Source organism: Sciurus carolinensis, chromosome 1 (assembly GCF_902686445.1).
Source record: "Sciurus carolinensis chromosome 1, mSciCar1.2, whole genome shotgun sequence".
In the NCBI taxonomy this organism is placed as follows: Eukaryota; Metazoa; Chordata; class Mammalia; order Rodentia; family Sciuridae; genus Sciurus; species Sciurus carolinensis.
In genome coordinates, this window is record NC_062213.1 from 91,148,078 (window position 1) to 91,171,071 (window position 22,994).

The 22,994-nt window shown below is 36.7% G+C and overlaps 2 protein-coding genes across 2 annotated transcripts; both read left to right on the top strand.

The window, feature by feature from the left end:
• The first annotated feature begins 656 nt into the window (after nt 1–656).
• On the top strand, nt 657–1,601 carry LOC124986542 (olfactory receptor 6N2-like). Its single transcript, XM_047554972.1, has one exon. It carries the CDS (start codon nt 657–659, stop codon nt 1,599–1,601), a length of 945 nt encoding a protein of 314 aa, XP_047410928.1.
• A 14,789-nt stretch (nt 1,602–16,390) lies between these two features.
• Nucleotides 16,391–17,344, top strand: LOC124965043 (olfactory receptor 6N2). The gene has a single exon (XM_047525867.1). The coding sequence runs from the start codon at nt 16,391–16,393 to the stop codon at nt 17,342–17,344; it is 954 nt and encodes a 317-aa protein (XP_047381823.1).
• Nucleotides 17,345–22,994: the final 5,650 nt, after the last annotated feature.

The following is a 22,994-nucleotide window of genomic DNA, read 5'->3' on the forward strand; positions in this document are numbered from 1 at the left end:
TCTTTAGAATTTCTGATGCATGTGTCATTTGAGATCCTTCCTTAAAATATACCTGGTCTACTCATTGATTCATCCTGTTCTGCAGGTCTGAACTTGGAATGATGTCAGAGAGCCCCATTTCTTTCTTTCCCATCTCCTCCTCCTTCAACCTTTAATGAGAACATTGTTGAGTTCCACAGAGATTCCCCTAAAAAAGCCTTACAAAGTCTCCTTGCAATGTCTCCTTCCCCCAGTTTAGTATGGTCAGTTGTTGGGTAGAGCACATGGAATGGGTGAATATCTCTAAGAATCTTGGAAATTTTCATTAGAGTCTGTAGGATGATAAGCAAGAGAATTTCTGTCTCTCCCCCAGTCCCTCTTTTTCTTGGCAGAGAATGTGTGAAAAAATCCTGGGTTCAGAGACTCTGGTGCCATAGCTACTCAACAGGACAAGTGCTGGACTGTGTGAATCAAGGGACCTGAACTCCACTCATACCATTAGCAAGAGATATTAAGTAAGTCATTTCTACTTCTAGTATTCAGTTCCTCTTTTATAAATGAAGGAAATTGGTTTGACTATATATATATATTCTGTTTTTGAGGTTCTAAAGAAATTTCTCAAAAGGAAGAATCCTGAAGTCATATAACTTCTGCATCTACCCCTCATTCCTAGAATCATGGATCACCTCAACCTGACTTGGACCCAGACTTTCATCCTTGCTGGCTTTACTACCACTGGGATACTACGACCTCTTGCCTTCTTGGGGACCTTGTGCATCTATCTCCTCACTCTTGCAGGGAACTTGTTCATCATTGTCCTGGTTCACACAGATTCTGGACTGTCCACACCCATGTACTTCTTCATCAGTGTCCTCTCTTTCCTGGAACTCTGGTATGTCAGCACCACTGTGCCCACACTGCTGCACACCCTGCTGCAGGGGCGTTCACCCATCCCATCGGTTGCATGCTTCATCCAGCTGTACATCTTCCATTCCTTGGGCATGACTGAGTGTTATTTGTTGGGAGTCATGGCGCTGGACCGCTACCTAGCCATCTGCCGCCCACTGCACTACCATGCACTCATGAGCAGACAGGTACAGGTGTGGCTAGCAGGGTCCACTTGGGTGGCTGGCTTCTCAGCTGCACTGGTGCCGGCCAGCCTCACTGGCACTCTGCCCTACTGCCTGAAGGAGGTAGCTCATTACTTTTGTGACCTGGCTCCACTAATGCGGTTGGCGTGTGTGGACACAAGCTGGTATGCTCGGGTCTATATTACAGTGATTGGCATGATCAACACCTGCAATCTTATCATCATTTTAGGACTCTATGTGGGAATCCTTAGAGCTGTTCTGAAGCTGCCCTCAGCTGCCAGTCGTGCCAAAGCCTTCTCCACCTGTTCCTCCCATATAATTGTGGTAACACTATTCTTTGGATCTGCCTTCATTGTATATGTTGGGCCACCTGAGATCCGAGCTGAGGGAAGAGACAAACTCATTGCCTTGGTGTACACTTTTCTTACCCCTTTTCTTAACCCTATCATTTATACTCTTCGTAACAAAGAGGTGAAAGAGGCTGTTAGGAGAGTCATCCAGAAGATGAGTACTGTATTGAAGACACCCTGAGGTCCTTCAAGGTTATAATCCATCCACTTGGTAACTGTAGGATTTAATTGATTAGCCAAGGAAAGCAACTTGTTATTCAAATAATCTGTGAAATATACCATTAAAATGGTTTGATTCTTGAATTTGGACAAATTGAGATATGTAGAAGGAGGTGAAACATGGTCCCTGGATCTACTAATATGGGAGAAAGGCCACATAAGTGAAGAAATAGAAAAAAAATAATAATAATTATAAAGAAATGCAAATTTTTAGGTAGACTTAGAGTTTGGAATTATGTTGAGAAAATCTGAAGAACCAATGTTGGCTATGGGGTTGTAATCAAGTCTGGATACTTAGAGAAGGATCAAGAAGGTTTTAACTGAGATTAGATGAAAGACAAATATAAGGATACCTGGGACAAATGTTTAGAAATGGATTGAAAATGAAAAGAGTGCCCACAAGAGTATGAAGTTGAGTGTTCTTGGGTGATCCTACAGGAAAAGACATTAGAAGGTGGAGGAGAGAATTGCTGTCTAATAGGGAAGAACAGGACAACGAAGACAAAGATGCTCAGTATATTGATGGTCTGGACTAAACTAAAGCTATATCAACCCATCCTGTACATCATTGATGGAGTCCCCTGTGTGCAAAAATTGCTCAAGGAACCAAGAGCGTATATTTAAAATGGGCACAATTTCTGTTTTCAAGGAGATTATTATCATTTTGTTTTAAGGAGTCAGCTCTCTCATTCTGTCTCTCTCCTGTCTCCCTCTTTCTTCCCTACACACACACACACACACCAGCAAGCAATAGTGGCAACATGTTTCCTAACACCAGGAAACAAATTTAAATTTTACTCTATGTGTTTCTGGAATAACAGAAAGTCATGGTAGGAATGAGCATGTTTATTGACAGGAAGGGAAAAAGGGAAGAAAAAAAGAGTCTCACTGTTTACATAGACATTTTCCCCAAGTCTCAAATTGTGGAATCCTCATACCCTAAGCATCCAGGTGATACTTCTCTGAAGGGTCTCCTCAGACCAGAGGTAGAACTGTAGGCTCTTCCTATGATTGTCCCTGTCTCTGGATAACACAACTATAACCCTACTGAAAATACAAAAAGAAAATTCATTTCAAGTAAAAACTATATAGTACTTTTTTCCTTTACTTTTTCCCTTTCTTATTATTATTTTTATTTCTACAGACTGCATTTTTATTCTAGCCAATCCCCCCTTTTTTAGTAATAAGGTAAGTAGGTTTCCTATTTCTAAATGAGCTCTCTAATTTGAGGTTTTTCTGTAACAATGTGGCCTAAAGGAAAACATCCCTAACCATCTAATCTAGATCTGGACTATGTTTTCTGCTTGGTGGGTCCTAATATAAAGTGAAGCAAATTTTAATATTATAAAAAAACAAAAACCAATCTTTTAGAGAGGTTGTTGAGTGCAGTGACAGGATGGGAGAGCAGTTACTGAGATCAGGGGTATCTGATGCCCTCATGGCTGTGGCATGCCCGGTTCCTGGGAGTGCAAGGGCACAGGATGCCTAGCTGCCGTAGCAATGCCCTGCATGAGGAGGCTCTGTGCAAGAGTCCTATCGACCTTGATCTCAGGCACACAGCTCCTGGGACGGAAGAAACTCTTATGCTAGATAACCACAGTGTTTCACCAACTCCATTTCTCCAGTTCCTGCCTGCCTTATAGTAACTTTTAACAATGGACTTTCTTGAGAGCTACATAAAGCTCTTAACATTGCACTTTGCAATTGTGGATTGCAAGTATGGAAAAGCTACATAGATGTCCTATGAAAGTTATAGAAACTTTCCTGAATACAAAGAATAATTGTTGCATAGTCTAACCTGATAATGAGACATATATAAATAAAGATTGTTGGTGTAATTCTTTAGACCTGCATCTCCATCAGAAAGTAGGCTCCACTGAATCCCAGGCTAATCTTCAAGATCTGTGTCTGTCAATCTTTATTTTTCCAATCCCCCTTCATCCCTCACCGGACCCCCGAGTTTGCCAGCTGGTTGCCACAGTTGGTGGCCCATACAGATGCGGACACAGGTGAACTTTCTTCAACCATTAGAAGAGGGGACATTCCTGAAGGTACACCATGTAAGCTAAAAAATCCTCAAAGGTAAGGAGATCAGAGTGAGTCAGAGTCAGGTGTAAAATGTGGGATATACAGGATCCAAAGAAAGGGATCATTATGTGTCTGTCCTTAGAGATCTGCTCAGGAAGAGCAGAAGATCTGTTAGAAGAGCACATCTGGTAGAATTTATAAATTTTATTACTAAAACTTTTCCCTGGTTTCCTACAGAAGGAGTGGTAAATATAAAGACATGTGCGACTGGCACCCTCCTTAAAGTTAGGCTGGTAGCTCGAGGAACGAAAAAGAAAAAAAAAAGCGGGGGGCGGGGGCTCTCCAGAGAAAATACAAGAGTGCCACCAGGAAGTTACCAAATCGTTGACTTTTATTTAGACAACATTTAAAATGCTGACTCATGTAATCATCTGATTCAAACTTTATCATTACATGATAGAAAACAAAGGTAAGAGGTAGGAAGTAACCACAGGTCCTGAGCAATTTAGGAACACACTGGGAATGGAGTAGAAACAAGGTTCTACCCCCTTTCATTTGTTATGGTTTGGATATCAGGTGTGCCTCAAAAAGTTCGTTTTAGGCAATGTAGAAATGTCCAGAGGCAAAATGATTAGATTATTAGAGCTGCAATCCCATCGATGAATTCATTCATTTGCTGGATTAATGATGTGAATGGATTGCTGGGTGGGGTAATTGTAGGAAGGTTGGGCATGGTGGAGGAAGCAGGCAAATGAGGGCAAGTCCTAGGGGATTTTATTTTGTATTTTTTTCTTTTTTGGGGGGAGGGGGCAGGGATTATATTTTGTCTCTAGCTTCCCTTTCTCTGTCTCTCTTTCTTTCTCTCTCTCTCTCTCTCTCTCTCTCTCTCTCTCTCTCTCTCTCTCTCTCTCTCTCTCTCTCTCTCTCTCTCTCTCTCTCTCTCTCTCTCTCTCTCTCTCTCTCTCTCTCTCTCTCTCTCTCTCTCTCTCTCTCTCTCTCTCTCTCTCTCTCTCTCCCTCTCTCTCTCTCTCTCCTTCTTGACTGCCATGAGGTAAGCAGTTTTTCCACCATACACTTCCACCATGATGTGCTGCTTCACCTCAGGCCCAGAGCAATGGAGTCAGCAGGCCATGGACCAAACCTCTGAAGTGATGAGCCCCAAATAAACTTTTCCTCCTCTATTTTCCTCTTCTTAAGTATTTTAGTCACATTAAAAAACAAACAAACAAACAAAAAAACAAAAAAACAAAACAAAACTAACACACCATTCTACCTCTATAATAGTTAGTCTCAATTGTTTTTTCTTAGTTCTTCCACCAGAGGAAGAAAGCTTGAGCACCTCACAGCAGAAATGGGAGTGCATGTAGACTCCACAAGTCAGAGACTTCCCCTGGGTGTCTACAGAGCACTCTCCATAGAGTGACCCTTATCTCTGTGTTGAATGTGGCCTGTCCTGGAATTTTCCACGGGTTGCCTTGTCACCTGTCTACTATCAGCCCCCTGCATCTCTATTTCCTTTCTGGAAATAGGACTTGTCTCCTTACTTCACAGAATCATCCCCTGTTTTTGCCTAATTTTATGATGCCTGATTACACAGGGATCCATGACTACACAGGCATACCATTTATAATTTAATATTATGTGTTCAGTTTCTTATTAAATCTCCTACAGTGGGAAAATGGACAAATGTCTTTGCAAAATCAGTTAGTAGGTAGACATTGAACTCATCCCAAAATTTTAACTCTACTGAGAAAGAGGAAATAAGGAGAGCATTTTTTAAAACCAGAGGCTCTAATCATGCTGAGTCTTGACCCTCCTTACCATCCCTTACAAGTGTGGGTTTTACAGAACTTATAGGAATCCGGAAATCACAACACATCTCTTTCACTTAAATAATCTTTTACTTAAATGTAGGCTACTAGAGAAAATTCCCTTCAACATGATTTATCTGAGCCCATGGAATAATTATTGAAACAGTATTTTTCTGTCTATAGTCATGAAAGTCTAAAATTAATGCCAATGTTTTACAGATCATTGATTTAATTCTTTAACTCACTTATTAAACAAGTTGCGAACCTTTCTTAAACTTTCTCCAAACATGAGGATATTGATTAGTTGTGGAATAAATAAGGCCCAACAAATCACATGAAATCTTCTCAGTTACAACTTAACCATAAACAAAGTTTTATTTTTTATTTTAAGGAGAATGTGCAATTCAGATTTGCTAAATTAGAAACTTTCAGTATGTTTACTATTATTGTTATTATTAATGGGGGCGGGGGTTGGACCCAGGGGTGCTTTTCCACTGAGTTACATCTCCAGTCGTCTATTTTATTTTTTATTTTTGTGGCAAGGTCTCACTAAATTGTTGAGTCTGGTCTTGACTTGTAATTCTCCTGCCTCAACCTCCCAAGTAGCTGGGATTACAGGTGTGTGCCAACCACGCTCAGCTAGCAATCTGTGATTAAATGTGCTTTGAAACGATTTGGATGCAAGTTAAAAATCGTGAACCAGGCTGGGGATATACCTAATCCTATGGGTGAGATTGGAAGAAGAAACTGCGCATGCGCGGCCCAAGCCAGCTGCGTGTGCTACTCCCTTCTGCCACACAGGAGAGGGTCTTTGGTTTTTAGTGCTGCATACTAATTGGACAGAAGAAAGAAAAGGAAATTAACACACCCACTCTCATAGTAATGTTTGAAATACCTCCACTGAATAGTTAAAATATGAGGCGGATAAATCATAAATAGAAAGATAAATTATTTGAGGGCACTATTTAACCAGATCACCTAATGGATATATACAGAATACAGATCTACATGAAGCACATGTGAAATTAAGTGCTAGGCCACAAAATGAGTCTCAACTGAGTCAAGAGAATTAATAATATTAATTTTATGTAGATCCTTGCTTCAAATAATGACATAATTAAATTAGGACTAAATAACTAAATGATAAATTTAATATGTCTATTCTTTCGATATTAAAAAAAACTCAGTTCCTGGAAAATAAGAAAGTTCTGACAATACTAATAAAAATAAAAGGGAGAGAGGAGTAAAAAATTTTTAAACAGATTAAGAATGAAAAACTGGTATAATTAGAGCTGCAGCAAAGTTTGAAATTATAAGATGATGTTATTAGCAATGTTTGCAAATTAATTAAAATTTTTAATTGACTGAATTCATTTCAAGAAAAATTAAAAATTAGTGATATCAACTTTAGGAGAAATACAAAAATCTTATAATATTGAATTGGAAGTTAAAAATATAACTAGAAAGAATCAAGTCCAGATCATGTAACAAGTGAGTTCTACAAATATTAAAGAAAGACAGTTTGTAGTTTTACACAAATTCTGCAGGGAACAGAACTACAACTCAATATGTGTTTTATAAAGCTAGTTTGACACTGATTTCAAAATGAACAAAACCAGGAACATGAAAAAAGAATTAGAGGGTAATCTCATTCACTAACATGCGAAAAATTCTTCCTCCAAGTACTATACTCCTAACCAATTAAAATAATTTGAATTAAATGATTATGAGTGATTTATCTCAGGAATGTAAGGTTGATTCAACAAAAAGTGAATAATTTAATTTACAACACAAACAAATTAACAGGAAAAAAAATAATCTCATTTGATGCAGGAATAAGAAAGCATTCAATATCCATTCATAATTGAAAAATAAGAAACCACAACAAAACTACAAATAGAAATTCTTTATTCTGATAACGGGCATCTTTTAAATCATGTAGAAGACCAAGGGAAAAATGTGAAAAAATCTTCCTTGAAGATCAAGAACAGAACAAGATTAATGGTTAATATAACTTCTATTTAATATTGTGCAGGAAATACTGACTAGTGTAACAAATATACAAAAAGAAAAAAAAAGAAGTATAAATTTCAGAAAGAAAAAAATTAATTATGAATGTTGTTTTTATTTCTATTGAAGCATAGATAACCATAAACAAACTAGAATTAAGAATGGTGGGCAAAAATGATACAATACAATAGGAAAAAAAATGAAGCTAATTGTATTATTGTATAACAGTAACAATTAGAAAATGCAAATAAAGATAAAGCACTTGTAATGGAAACAAAAAGATATATTGTACCTAATAAGAGAATTTCAAGATTCTTTGGAAAGTCATAAATTTTTATTTAAAGTTATTGCCACTCTCATAAATGGTATGATAAAGCACATTCATGGGTGGGGGAATTTATATCAGAAAAAAATTTATTTTATCTAAATTAACCTATAGATGAAATAAAATCTGATATGAAATTCCAAAAATGTATTTGAGGTAATTTGATAAACTTTGTCCAAGATCAAGCATATTCATGATATATAAGAAGAAAAAAAAAAAAAGGAGAAAAGGTGGTATATGGTGGTGATGAGTATTTCCACCAGCCCTCAACTGATTGAGGCTTATAAGATTATTTTAGCTATTCTCCGTGGTATACGAAGGTGATAATATAAGAAGAAATTATAAATTAAGCTTTGGTTTATATGATACAATGCTAATTTGAATCTGAAGCTTTCCTCTAATAGCATTTCAGGAAATGCATTATAATGGGCCATGTGGAAGGGTATTGAACCCATATGAGAAGTCTGAAAGTATTCAGAATTTGAATATTTGAGCAGAAGGTTATAGGGTGCCAGTCACAGTTAATTAATAGCTCCACATTGGGTTCAGCTTAAAAATTGTCAGGAGCATTTTAAATTTTTTTCAAGGTTGCTACAAAGTTGAGTTGAAGGAAGCCAATAAAATGTAACCACAGATTTCAAAATGTAAGCTGTTTTGAAGGTTTATAATTTTTCTCTTGTAAAACAAAGACTAAATTGTTTTTCTCTGATGGGAAGTATCAAATTCAGATACATCTGAAATGATTAATCATAAATATGGTATGAACCATTCTAAATCTTTCATACTGGAATGCTTTATAAATAATGTTTTACAGTTCATGACAAACATGAAGGTTTATATTTTATATGTATAGAAAAAGCCTAATAGTGATATTCTTTACTGAAATGCATAGAAACAAAACCTGAGTTTTGAGGTTAGGACAGACCAGCAGGCAGAGATAACGTTAATCTCATCTAATAACTTTGCATCAATTTAGTCAGTGCACACAATTGTCAAGTTTACAGGTTCTTATATAATTATATTTTATGCCTCTCCTATCAACAATAATCAAAATATTTATGAAAGTTTCTGAATAAACTGATATTCAAATAATGTGTTTTACAAAAGATTTTTTTTCATTTATAGCTCATTTCCTTCCTCATAGATGGATACTCTTATTTTTAGTTTTCCTTCTTCAAAGGAAGTTTATCTGTCATTTCTTCTGTCATCAGTGCGTCTCCAGATTTGCTGGAGTTAACTCTTCTTAGCCCATTCACCTAAAGGACAGTGCCTAATGTTCTAAGTGCCAGGATGAATAGATACAGGGCTCCAAAGGTGTATATTGTAAATCCACACTGAAGCCCAAATAAGAGAAAACTTGTATGAGAATGCATTTTCTCTTTATGCACTTGGAATTTTTTGATGAACATCTTCTGGAGGAGGGAGAGATATGCTTTCAGGAATCATATCAAATGGGAACATTTTCAAAATACTAAAATTAGAGACATTATTCAAAATAAAATGTGTGTGTTTGTGTGTGTGCGTGTGTGTGTTTGCATGTAGTGGGTTACCAAATTATGACCCTGGATCTAACTCTGGCCTGTGGACCAAATAAAATCTGCTGTCTGTTTTTGTAAATAAAAAGTTGTATGAGAGCACAATCACATCCATTCCTTTACATATAGACAGTGACTACATGTGTGCTACAAAGGCAGAGTTATATAGATATGATAGAAACTGCACGGCTTGCAAGGTCTAACATATTTATTTTCTGCCCCTTTAAGAAAAAATTTGCCCACAGTTGCCCTAAAGTATGTATATGATATTCTGTAAGTATAGGCTGGTATACTTTATATTCATTAAATTTTTATCTTGGCCATTTACACTTTTACTCTAATTGTACTGAAAAAACACTATTTTTATTTTAAAGTTTAGTTTCCAGTCATAGATATTTTAAAATCTTAGAACAAATTGTAATCTCAGGACAAATTAGTAAGTGGTCACATGCCAACAGCATGTTGATTTCTGATTTGACATCTCTCCACTGGTGATTCTGAATTTTGAGATGGCTTCTTTAGATATTTTACATCATGCCTTTCCTAGCTCTGCTTAATTATTACCAGGGCTCATTACCTTTCATTTCATTCTGCCTTCATGATCCCAGTCCTATGGACATATTCTGGATACGCTAGAGGGAGAAAAGAAAAAATATTGGTTGGATGTGAGTACTGTTATGAGAGTATACCAGCTGGATGAATAACGTATTCTAATGAATGTTTATTTCATGACTTTAAAGAAAAGGATGTACAGGTCTACCACAGTGGACTCTGCTGAATCAACAGTGATAACTTGAAGTTTCACTAATACCAGATGAGAAGTTAAGTAGTACACTTGTCAAATTTGTAATTAACTTAAAGTGAATAGAAGGCACACGAAGGGAAATGACAGAATCAAAATCTAAAAATACCTTCAAGCATTGGGAAAACAGACTGAATCCTACAAGATGAATTTTAATGGAGGCAGAAAATGTTCTTGTGTTTGGTATGGAAACAGAAACAACAAGTACAGTGACTATACCAAAACTTTCTAATTCAGTACCGATAGGAAAAGCAAGGTTAACTACAGTCATTTATTAGTGTACTTAATGCCTTCTCTATGCCAGACATTGTGTAGTGATATGGTGTTGAACAAATAGGAACAGACAAAAATGGTTTCTGTACTTATGATTCAGTTTGAAATAATGATATTGAATGAATTGTTAGGAATGGGATGAATTCAGAAATAGAGTGCTCTGCAAAACTTAACCTGGAGAATGTGGCCTAACCTGGGTGTATATGGTGTGTGTATGTGTGTGTGGAGTGGACTGGGGAGTCAGACAGCCTTTCCTTGATTCATCCAACAAATAGTTATTGAATGTGCCAGGAACAATACCAGGTACTGAATGCTGGTGTTGAAAAAACTTGGTCCCTGATCTCACTGACTCTTTGATGTTTTTGCGAGGGAAACATAAAACTATGTAATTAAAATTATGGTTGGGGCTATAGAAAGAATAACCAGGATGCAAACAATAGAATAAGGATTGGTGAACAAAATACATACACAGTATGGTTAAGTGAGACTTCCTTGAAGAGGTAATCTTAAGGTGAATAACAGAAGGACAAGGGAAATTTACCTTGGTAAAAAGAATATGTTGTGGTTTCCATGTGAGGTGTCCTCCAAAAGCTTATGTATAAGACAGTGCAAGTGAATTAACCCCTGATGAGATTAGCTGAGTGGTAACTAGAGGCAGGTGGGGTGTGGCTGGAGGAAGTAGTTCATTCCAGATATATATTTATATCTGGAGAATGGAATCTCTCTTCCTGCTTTCTGATCATTATGTGCGCACTACTAGATACAGAATGATGGTGTTGAAAAAACTTCCTTTTTCCACACTCTTCCACCATGATGTTCAGCCTCACCTGGAGCCCCAGAGAATGGAACCAGCCTTCTATGGACTGAGAACTCTGAAACTGTGAGCCCCTAAATAAACTTCTCCTCCTCTACTGTTCTGGTCCCATCTTTCAGTTGCAGCAGCAAAAAAGCTGACTGAAACAGGATCCTAGAACAGGAACTGGATTTTGTTCTTCATTGAAAAAGTCAATAAACCTAATTTTGTCAAACTATAGGTATGCTCCTTCTCTTTAAGGCATTGACATGCTGTTTGATTCTCAAAGTAACTAAAATGTGCCCCTTTCAATGTTGAGAAAATAAGACCATGAGACATTAATTCACTTACACTAAGTTATTTGGAGGAATGTGACAAATATTGCACTTAATTTTATTCTAGGAGAATTCCAGGCAGAGGGGAGGGTGATTTAAAAGCTTAGGCAGTTTAGCTGATTTCTATTTTTATGTGAAATGTCTGTAGCCTTGTTCCTCATTTCAGGGATGAAGACAGTGATAAACCAAAGTCAATCTGAGAAAGAGCGACCAGTAAGTCAAGGGGACTCCAATATACATATAGATCAGTTGAAGGCTATTCTCAGAAGAAGAGGGACTAAGACAGGGCAGGAAACTATGTTCCAGTGTTTGCAGTTCTTCCTTAGCTTACATTCCCACCAAAAATGTGTAAGTGTTCCTTTTTCTCCACATCCTCGCAAGCATTTATTGTTATTTGTATTTTTGATGATTGCCTGCCATTCTGATTGAGCTGAGTTAGAATTGCAAAATAGTACTCTGCCCTACCCTCCTCCTCACTTTAGTATTTGTAATTGAACCCAGGGGTGCTCAGTTACTGTCCCAAGCCCACCGTTCCACCTTTTTTTTTTTTTTTCCCCCCGGTATGTTGGTATGGGGATTGAACTCAGGGGCAGATCTCCAGATCTTTTCTGTATTTTATTTAGAGACAGGGTCTGCTCAGTTGCTTAGGGTCTCACTAAATTGCTGAGGCTAGCTTTGAACTCGTGATCCTAAGCTACTGGAATTACAGTGTGTGCAACCATGCCCAGCCTCCAGCCCTTTTTAATATATGTATACATATTTTAGGAGACAGGTTGTCCTAAGTTGCCCAGAATGCCTTCAGGCTGTCTGTCTCAGTCTCCTGAGTTTTTAGAATTACAGGTGTGAACCACCACATCCAGCTCAATGTAGTTTTTAATTTGCATTTCCCAAATGACTAAAGATGTTGAACCTTTTTTTTTTTTCCATATAATTTATGGCCATTAGTACTTCTTTTAAGAAGTATGGGAGCTGAAGAAATAGCTTGCTTTGGAGAGCGCTCGCCTAGCATGTGCAAGAACCACAGTTCGAATCCCTGGCCCCTCAAGTGGGAAAAAGTAAAAAAAAGAAAGAAGTATGTTTTGTTTATATGCTTCTTTATTTGGGGTTCTATTTTTGTGTGTTTTTTGAGTTTTTTACATATTCTGGATGTTAACCTTCTGTTAGAAGATCAATTAGAGAAAGTGACAAGGAGATGGGTTTAATTCATGAAAACTAAATTTTAAGCAATTCGAAGTTACACATTCATTTAAGTTATTTTATAACATAGTGAATTTAAGGAAGGGCATTATCAGTTAATGTTGGAAACCCTAAAAACTAAAATAGTAAAATGGGTTGGAGAGAAACTTAAAGTTTATGGATCATCGATTATGGACCAAACTTTATATTTTGGTATTTATGGATTTTATCTGAGAAAGAGAAAGGCATTCAAAGCGTCAGTCTACCTTCTAGGTATGATTCAGTCCCTGGTAACTGACTGAACCCAATTCACAGCAAACATTGCTTCCTTGAATCCTCCCCAAATGACCTGACACAAATCCACATCCTGTAATAATCCTTTCCCAATGCCCTTTTACTGAAATGCTTCACAATTCTGATAGTGTGTGATCCTCTTCATTGAAAAAGTCAATAAACCTAATTTTGTCAAACTAGGTATGCTCCTTCTCTTTAAGGCATTGACATGCTGTTTGATTCTCAAAGTAACTAAAATGTGCCCCTTTCAATGTTGAGAAAATAAGACCATGAGACATTAATTCACTTACACTAAGTTATTTGGAGGAACGTGACAAATATTGCACTTAATAAGTGAAGCAAGAAATATAGAATAACATTTTAAAGCTGATATAATTTTTATCACACTTAACTCTTACAACACACCCTTAAACATGATAAAGTATACATTGAAGAAATAAGTGACTACCTCAAGATGCACAGGTAATCTGTAGTGGTCAAGAGTACAGACCAGGGAAAGTGCAACTTTGTACCTCTCTGGCCTTGGTTATGTTCCTTTGACCACTATCAGTGCTTCTGGAGGCAATGACACTTAGAGGTGATGACCACAGGCCTGAGTCAGAGTGCATTAGACTATATTACTGACAGAGGCACATGTGTGACTGTGGGCAAGTTATTAAATGCTCCATGCTTAATTTCCTCAGATGTAAAATGGGACTGCAATCATCCCAACCCCACAGAGTAATAATGAAGATTGTATCAGTTAACATGTGCGTTGTGCTTAGGACACCATACGTTGCCTACCAAAAGTTTAGTAAGTGGGTGTTGTATTGGAACCACAAATCAAAGTGGATACTCCATGACCCATACTTATTTATTTATTTATATATTTCAGAAGAGGCAGCGATTATCAAAGAGTCTTCTGAAAAGGAACATTAGGCTTCTATCCTAAGAAGCCACTAGAGATGTAGGGGTGAGGTTTGCAGGCGGGGTAATGGGATAGCATAACATATATTCCCTGATCCTAGTTCCTCGGCTTGGCCTGCCTCCAAGGGACCTCCCAGGAGCACACCCCTGAGCCTGATTCTCACCTGCCTCTGGGACTGGGGTCTCTCCCTTCCCTGTGCCCCTGGTGGCCTTAAACTGTTGGTGTTGACTCTATCAACCTTACCTGCAGGGATAAGAATCACTGAGGAGAAAAGACTCCTAGATCCAGTCTCGATCTCCCCCACATATACGAAGCCAGAGGAGACCGAAGCAGATGATGCTCAGCGGTAGGTGAGCTGGGGCCCATGTGTTGGTCAGGAATCTGAGAGTGGAATGGCTAAGGGATTGGAAAACAGATATTATTTTGAAATCAGAGAATTGGTTTAGTGGAAAAATAACAGATCTTAGAGCATCAGAGCTAGAAGAGACTTTAAAGCCCATCTTCCTTTCCATTTGATAATTCAATCTGTAATCAAGGGATTGGCTAATAGCTATGTTAAAAATGTTGGGCAACAAAAAGTTGCCCCAAGTGTTGCCACAGAATGATTAGGTTCTAGCATAGATAGTAGAGAGTAGAAGTTTCTGTAAAAGAAAATCATGCATAACATAGGAGCTGTGACTAAGAGCTAAAGAAATCAACAATGAAAAAGAAGGGAAGGGATACTGTCAGGAGAGACTTCTGTTAGAGAAGGCCTTACCCAGGTTCTGCATTTGAGGGGTTAAAGAGACTTGACGGTACAAGAATTTATGATTGAGAGATCTTCAGAGTGCTCCTGAAATTATTCCATAGTTGTTAGACCTTTCTTGTCTTACCTGTACAGTTGGCTTCAGACGAGCTCATTTTTAGAAAGAGGAAGCATCATCAATAACAATCGCTTGTGCAGAAAAGATGATCAAGCATATTGCCTTAATTCCTGTGGGTTGGTGGAAGTCAATAATGGGTCCTTAAACAGGAATAGGGGAAGTGAGAATAGACCAAATTTGAGATGCTAAATTCATTTGAATGTATTGAGAATGCTGGCAGGACAAGGATATGATCAAGTGCAGTTGGGAAATGTAACTTAAATTGATTTTAGAAAAATAATTCAAGTACATTTAAGAAATCTGAATTGAGTTCACAATTCTATGTTTATCTAAGCATGGGAATATGCAGTAATTAATGAAGTGCCATATTTCTCTCAATTACCTTACTCATTTGTGAAGAAGACAGATTTGATATAAAGATAACACTATGCTAAGTAGACAGTATAAATGTTATGAGGCTACAGAAGACAGAATAAGTAACTTTTTTTCTGTGTCAGGAAAGCATCATTAACATTTGACATTTGATCTGATTTTGAAGGATGAGAAGTGGTTTCCATACGGGCAAGAAGGAAGAGAGTTAAACCAGAAACAGATGGTCAGGAGTGGTAACAGTGAGGAAGCATGGATTGCTATTTTAACATATGTTTTCCACCATTGGAGAGATGAATGCACAGTCTCTTTGGAATAGAACTGATTTAACAGGAATTCCTAAAAATTCTAATTACTCTGAATGAATTTAACATTTAAAAATATCAAACCCATAATTTTATCATTTTTTTTTTCTTTTGTGGTAGTAGGGATTAAACTCAGGGGTGCTTTACTACTCAACTACATTCCCAACCCTTTTTATTTTCCGGCAGGATCTTACTAAATTGCCCAGACTGGCCTCAAACTTGTGATCCCCCAGCCTCAGTGTCCTGCATTGCTCTAATTACAGGTGTGCACCACCTGCTTCATCTGCGAAGCCCCTTCAGTCACTTGGGTACTTTGCAGTGTTCTGAGCTTCACAGGTTATATAGAGATGACTGATGGATGTGCCTGCCTAGGTTGTAAGATTTCTGGTGGCAGAGATGATGCCTTCTTGAATTTTGAATTTTTCATGCCTGGCACATATTTGTTTAATTTTTATAAAAGTGAACTGAACAGTGAGAAAAGACTGGCTATGATATTAATCTCATAGACAAAATTCAACCTTTTAACCTTGATCAAAGGAAAACTATGACCTGGGGAGAGGGGATATTTGGCAAACTCACATAGTATAAACAGCAGGGAGTTAAAGTGCATAGATTCAAATTTTTTTCCTAAGAAATAGTGTCTATAGAAAGTGGAAAAGAGTCACAATCCTGCCATCCTCTCTATTCCTGAGTTTTCCATCTGTAAAATAAGCATAACATTGGTATTTATCTCATGAATATATTTAGAATAAATACTATTATTATTTTAGGATGGTATTAATAAAACAGTAATAATAATAGCCATTAAAGTGCTACCTTTGGATTTTAAGAGCCAGACACAGGAAGAAATTAAATTTTGACTTAGACTTGATAGTCTGCTTAATCCAGTTCTTTCTTCTTCTTTCCTGGTCGACCTCAGTCTCCCATGGAGCAACACAATCACTCAGGCCTGAATGAATTTGTACTCCTTGGCTTCCCCAATGTGGGACATGTCAGGGGCTGGCTTTTTGTGCTGCTGCTGTTGGCATATCTGTTCACCATTTGTGGTAATGCACTCATCTTCTTAGTCATACGACTGGATAGAGCCCTACACAAGCCCATGTATCACTTTGTGAGTGTTCTCTCCTTTTTGGAATTGTGGTACACAGCCACCACCATCCCCAAGATGCTAGCTAATCTTCTCAGTGAGAAGAAGACCATCTCTTTTGCAGGATGCCTCCTTCAGACCTACTTCTTCCATTCCTTAGGAGCCTCTGAATGTTACCTTCTTACAGCCATGGCCTATGACCGTTACCTGGCCATTTGCAGGCCCCTCCACTATCCTGCCATTATGACCACAGCACTCTGTGCCAAGATGGCTGCTGGTTGTTGGACTTGTGGCTTCCTATGTCCCATTTCCGAAGTCATCCTGGTCTCTCAGCTCCCCTTCTGCAACTACAATGAAATCCAACACATCTTCTGTGACTTTCCACCCCTTTTGAGCCTGGCTTGCAAGGATACATCCACTAATGTTCTGGTGGACTTTGCTGTCAATGCATTCATTATCCTTATCACCTTTCTCTTTATCATGGTTTCTTATGGGAGAATTATTGGAGCTGTGCTGAAGATAAAAACAGCAGCAGGAAGGAGGAAGGCCTTCTCTACGTGTGCCTCACATCTCATTGTGGTCCTCATCTTCTTTGGGAGCATCATCTTCATGTATGTGCGGCTAAGGAAGAGCTATTCACTGACTCTTGACCGAACACTTGCTGTAGTCTACTCTGTATTGACACCACTAGCCAATCCAATTATCTACAGTCTTCGTAACAAGGAACTCATTAAGGCCATCAAGAGGACTATCTTCAGGAAAGAGGGGAAAGCTAGTCCTACTCAACACTGACTTTTTAACCAAGGTCCTTCCCTTACCTCAGTGTTCACCTCATGTGCCTTCTGCCTGGCCTTGAATAATTGTCCCTTTGTTACACACTCTATGGATTCATCTCCTCTCACCTTCTCAAAGATTATTTTCTACTTCCCGCATCTTTACCTTTCTATTTTTTACTTGATCAATGCTTTCAGCATTTAAGAACACCTAAGTGTTTCCATTTTTTTTTAAGAGTACACAATTTCTTTGCCATATATTTCCATTCAACTGGAGGTCAATATCTCTGCTCCCTTCTCTACTCAAACTTCTCAGCCTATCTCTTCCTCCTCCTCTTCAATTCCTATTCACTTTTCAACCCGTTTCAATCTGATTTTGTCTGAGACCTTTCAACCAATATTGCCAAGGTCATTAATGATGTCTATATGATGCCAAATCCATTAGATCTTTCTTGTCCTTCTCTTTCTTGAAATCTTAGGGTGCATGACTAGTCTTCACTTCTTAATGATTTTCTTTTCCTAATTTTCAATAGCACTATTATCTCTCATTTTTTTCATCTAATATTCTTTATCATGTAGACCTATTTCCTTTGATATTCAGACTTATTCTATGGCTTCAAATACCATCCCTATCAATGCCAAGGGCTCATAGATTTTCCAAGCCAGAACTCTCTTTTGAGTTGTAGACCAACATATATCCAAGAGACCACTGAATAACTATCTGGATGTCTCCCAGGAATTTAGACCATAATATGTCAAATATGAAATCTTCAAATTTCCAACCCTGAAAACTTGATGTTTTTATTTTCCTATGTTTTTGCTGGAAATTTTTAGTTATTCTACTTTGCTTCCTCTTCTTCAATCCCTACTTCCAGTTCATTACTAATATATGTCAATCTTCCTCAAAATATAGTCCTAAATCTGTATAGCTTTTATTCTCTTTAGTGTTGCTACCCTAGTGTGAATCACCAACATCTCTGTTTTTATATTTCTTTATTTGTTCTAATTTGTTGTACATGACAGTAGAATGCATTTATACATTTTGATAGATCATATATAAATGTAGTATAATCTCTCATTTTTCTGATTATACAAATTGTAGGATCACATCGATCATGCAGTCATATATGTACATGAGGTAATAATGTCTGTTTCACTCTACTATCATTCTGAATTAATACAATAATATTCTACCCATTATCTGTTCTTGTTGCTCCAAATCTTATTCTGTTATATTTTTTCCACACAAAATCCAAAGTCACATATTTTAAACCTAAGTTGGATAAGTCATTCCTAAAACTAGAAAAGGTACCCAATTTTGCACTTAGATAAACGCATATGCCTCCCCATACTTTAGAGGCGAAAAAAATTCCTTCCTGCCTTCCTCTCCCACATGACTCCATATCTTTTTCCTTAGCTCATTTTCCCTTGCCACATCATCATTTTCAGGTTCTTCAAATATATTAACATCTTTCTGACTTTAGGATGTTTTTAACTTTTTATTTCTATAGTCAAAGTGCCTAAAAAGGATAACTTAATGGAGGAAAAGTTGAGTTGGGGCTCTAGTTTCAGAGGTGCAATCCATGGTGGGCCAATTCCATTGCTCTGGGCTTGAAGTGAGGCAGAACATCATGACAGAGGGTGTAGAAGAAAAAAGTTCAGCTCATGGCAGTCAGGAAGCAGAAAGAGAGAGGAGGGAAAGGACCAAGAACAGATATAGGCCAAGACTAGGCCCCCACTGACCTATTTACATTCCACCAGCCTACAGTTACCACCCAGCTGTCTATTCAAATTATTAATCCATCAAATGGATTAATCCACTGATAAGGTTACTGCTCTCATTCATTTCACCTCTGAACATTGCTGCACTGTATATAATGTTGCAAACACACAAGTTTTTGTGGGGACACTTCATATCCAAACACTAACAAGGAACTTCACACTGTTTTACTTCCTCTAAAAGTTCATTTGGCTCACTCCTCCTATTTGTATAAGTTTCTGTTCAAATATTCCTTTCAAATGACACTATAAGAGAACTTTGAGCAACAAGCCTCCTTTATGTTATTCATTTTTTCCTTTAAGTTACATTTCATTTTCCTTCAAAGTGTGTTTATATATATACATATATACAAATATATATGTACATTTTTATATATGTAGCTGTACATAGAGTTCATCATTTTTTTTCTATAAACTATATTTGGTTGAAAATCTTTTCAATTTTGCTACTTGCCATCTGTTCAGAATCCAGCAGAGTGTCTAAACATGTTAAGCATTCAATAAAAGTGCAACGAATGAAAAATATAATAAATCTTCCCCACTCCCATCAATATCGTGTTTAGTCTTTACTGATTCCTTTCTGATTCTAATCACTAAGGAACCCACTCTTCATTTCAGTGCTTTGGTCTACACTTGCCTCTTTCTTCTACAAAACCAGTCTTAACACACCCCACGTTTGCCTTTTGAATTTCTTTGGGTAGTACTGATAACTTGTCCTAGCCATTGTGCGTATCACATTCATCAATCTTTTCTGGATGTGTATTTCTTTATTCATAAAACTTCAGTGAGTAGGTAAGCCATCTCTAGATGGTATTCATTGCTAACATTATATGGTTTTAAGAATACATTTAACCCTTTATTTGCGTGTATGTTCTTTGCAACCCTTGAATTCCAAGATGAACAACTTGTCATAAAAATGTGAGTTTTTTTTCACTGAGTCACATATTTCCCTGAATTTTTGAACATTCCTGGAATGTCTATCAGATTTTCTAGATATTCAAATAATTATTCAAATATAAGACTTTTCTTAGTCATGCAGACAGATTAGTAGGATATTTGAAAATATTTTTCTTGTATATGGTATTTGTATATTTGGAGTTGCAAAAATTGTATAGATTCACAAACATCCACACACACACACACACACACACACACACACACACACATATATGCAACTAAAAGGATAGAACTCATGATCCTTTTTTGTGGATGAAAATATTCCAGTATTTTTAAAACTATATTTCAATTTCTTTCCTTTTTTCTGTATACATTTCTCTCTCATGTATATTATTACGTATAATAATTAGTATGAATTCTCCTTATGATTCTTAGAGGTAAGTGAAGAGAATAAAGCTTCCACATTATCCTTTCCTATTTCCTCTGCCTTACATTTATTCTGCTGTTTTAATGCAGCAGAACCTAAATTTCCACAGAAAACTGAAAGAAAAGTAATCCCAAGATCATAGGAAAAAAGACTATTTTGCCTGCTTCATAGTTTCTTTTAAAGTCAATCCTTTATTTTTTAATCACCACACCCCTGGTAAATTGTGTACCATGTGCCAATTGCTGCTCCAGGCACTGAAACTTTTTTGTTGTTGTTAAATGTGGAACATATAGTTTGCCAAAGGAAGGCAAAGAGTGCAATCTAGATGGTAAGTCATCAGTTCTTTTAAATTATTGAATATAACACATACAAAGGACAATAACTAACATAAACATGCAACTCAATGAATTTTCACAGATTAAAATGTAATCTCTGTTATGTAATGAGCATTCAGAACAGAACATTTCAAGTATCCCAAATGGTCTCTCTTACATCTTATATTCAGCACACTCCTCTCCCCCTCAGGTATAACCAGGAGCCTGACATTTAATGATGTAGCTTGACCAGTTTTGATATTTTATTTAAGCTGATTCACACAATATTCACTCTTTAGTGTCTGCTTTTTTTTCTTGGTACTGGGTATTGAACCCAGGTATGCTTTACCACTGAGTTATGCCTCCAGTTCTTTTTATTTTTTATTTTGAGACAGGGTCACAATAAGTTGCCCAAATTGACCTCTAACTTGTGATCCTCCTGCCTCAGCCTCCTGAGTCTCTGAAATTACAGGGGTGCATTCTTTCGTATGACATTGTTTATGAGATTCACCCCTTCTGTTTCACATAATTGTAACTCCTTCCTTCTCGTTGATTATAGAAATCAGTTATAGGAGCATTTATTTGTATATTTTGCCAAGCACTTCAGTGATTTCCAATTTGGGGCTATTATAGCACTATTATGAGCACATTTGCACATAATATTCAATGAACATTTGTTCATTTTTCATTTGGATATGTTTCTAGAAGTAGATTTGTCAAGTCATTGATCATGTGTACGTTCATCTTTACTGACACTGGGAAGCACTTTAAAAGTGATTGTGCCAGTTTACACTCTTATTACCATGGAAGATCAAAGTATCCAGTGTGGATGGGGGAAGGCCAGGAGAAATCATTAGTAGTTTGAGAAATGAGGAAAATTTCAAGGAAGAGATAGGAAGTCAATTGAGTCAAAGTAGAAGTTTTATAACAAAAAACAAAAAGTAACTAAGTAAAATAAAAAAAAAAACTATAAAGGCATAAAGGCAAGAATATATTTTGGGGAAGTGTCAAGTAGTATGCTTTTTTTTCTTTCACATTTTTATGATTTATGCTTTTGGTATTATAGCTAAAAAACTGCATAACTTAAGATCATAAAGATTTACTATTTTCTTATATGTATTTTGTAGTTTTAGTTTTTATAAATAAGTTTATGATCCATTTGAGTTAACATTTTTGTAGATTGTGAAGGATATCTCAAAGTTCATTTATCACAAACCTTTATTTTGAAAATTTTTCAGATTTACAGAAATTTCAAATACAATACAGAGTTTCTATGTAAGTTTCACTGACTTCATCCAATGATAACTTTTTGCAAAATCAGAATTCACTTTTAAAGCCAGGAAATCTATGTTGATATGATACTATTAAAATAAGAAAAATTTAGGTTCCTTTTACTGATATATATCCAGTTGTTATCATTTATTGAGAAGACTATTTTTTATTGAATTTCCTTTGCCTGTGTGTTGAAAATCAATTGATTACACATGTCTGGGTCTATTCTCATGTATTCCTAAACTGTACTGTCTTCAATACTGTAAGTTTATGCTACAAGTCCAAGTCCATCCCAAGTCTGAACCCAAGTTCATGTTCTCCAAGTTTATTTATTCAAAAATTTTGGACTATTCACATCCCTTTGCTGTTTGTGTAAATTTTGTGTCAGCATTCTAATTCCTAAAGAAGTTAAGAATGCATTTGTAGGTTGGTTTGAGAAAACTGATATTCTTAATAATAGTCTTAATTTATAAGCATGATGTGTTTCTTCACTTATTTTTCTTTGATTCCATCAGTGTTTTGTAGGTTTTTCCATGCAGTTTGTGTACATTTTTTGTAGGACATAGAATTTTCACATTATTGTAAATAAATATTTTTAAAAATAGATGGGAGATCAATGGAGTAAAGGAAGGAGATAGAAGAGGAGGAAAGAAGGTACAGGGACAAAAAATGGAAGGAACTGTGAAACAAAATGGACCAAATTATACTATGTACTGTACATGAATATATCACATTGCATTTCATCTTTATGTATATCTATAAAATGTTAATAAAAATAACAATAAGTAAATGGAAGATTCAGTAGAGAGGAAGGAGAACAGGGGAGGAAGGTGAGGAGGGAAATAGTAAATGTTGGGGACTGGAATGGAAAAATTACATTTAAAAAGATAAATATTAATAAAGAAAAGAGAACAGATTTGTATTGTTGCCTTGAAACCATACAATCGATTTTTAGAATTTTTAAAAATACTCTTACTGTA

What these genes read in the sequence shown, in the direction of transcription:
- LOC124965043 (XM_047525867.1), top strand. Translation starts at nt 16,391, where the DNA reads ATGGAGCAACACAATCACTCAGGCCTGAATGAATTTGTACTCCTTGGC.
- LOC124986542 (XM_047554972.1), top strand. Translation starts at nt 657, where the DNA reads ATGGATCACCTCAACCTGACTTGGACCCAGACTTTCATCCTTGCTGGC.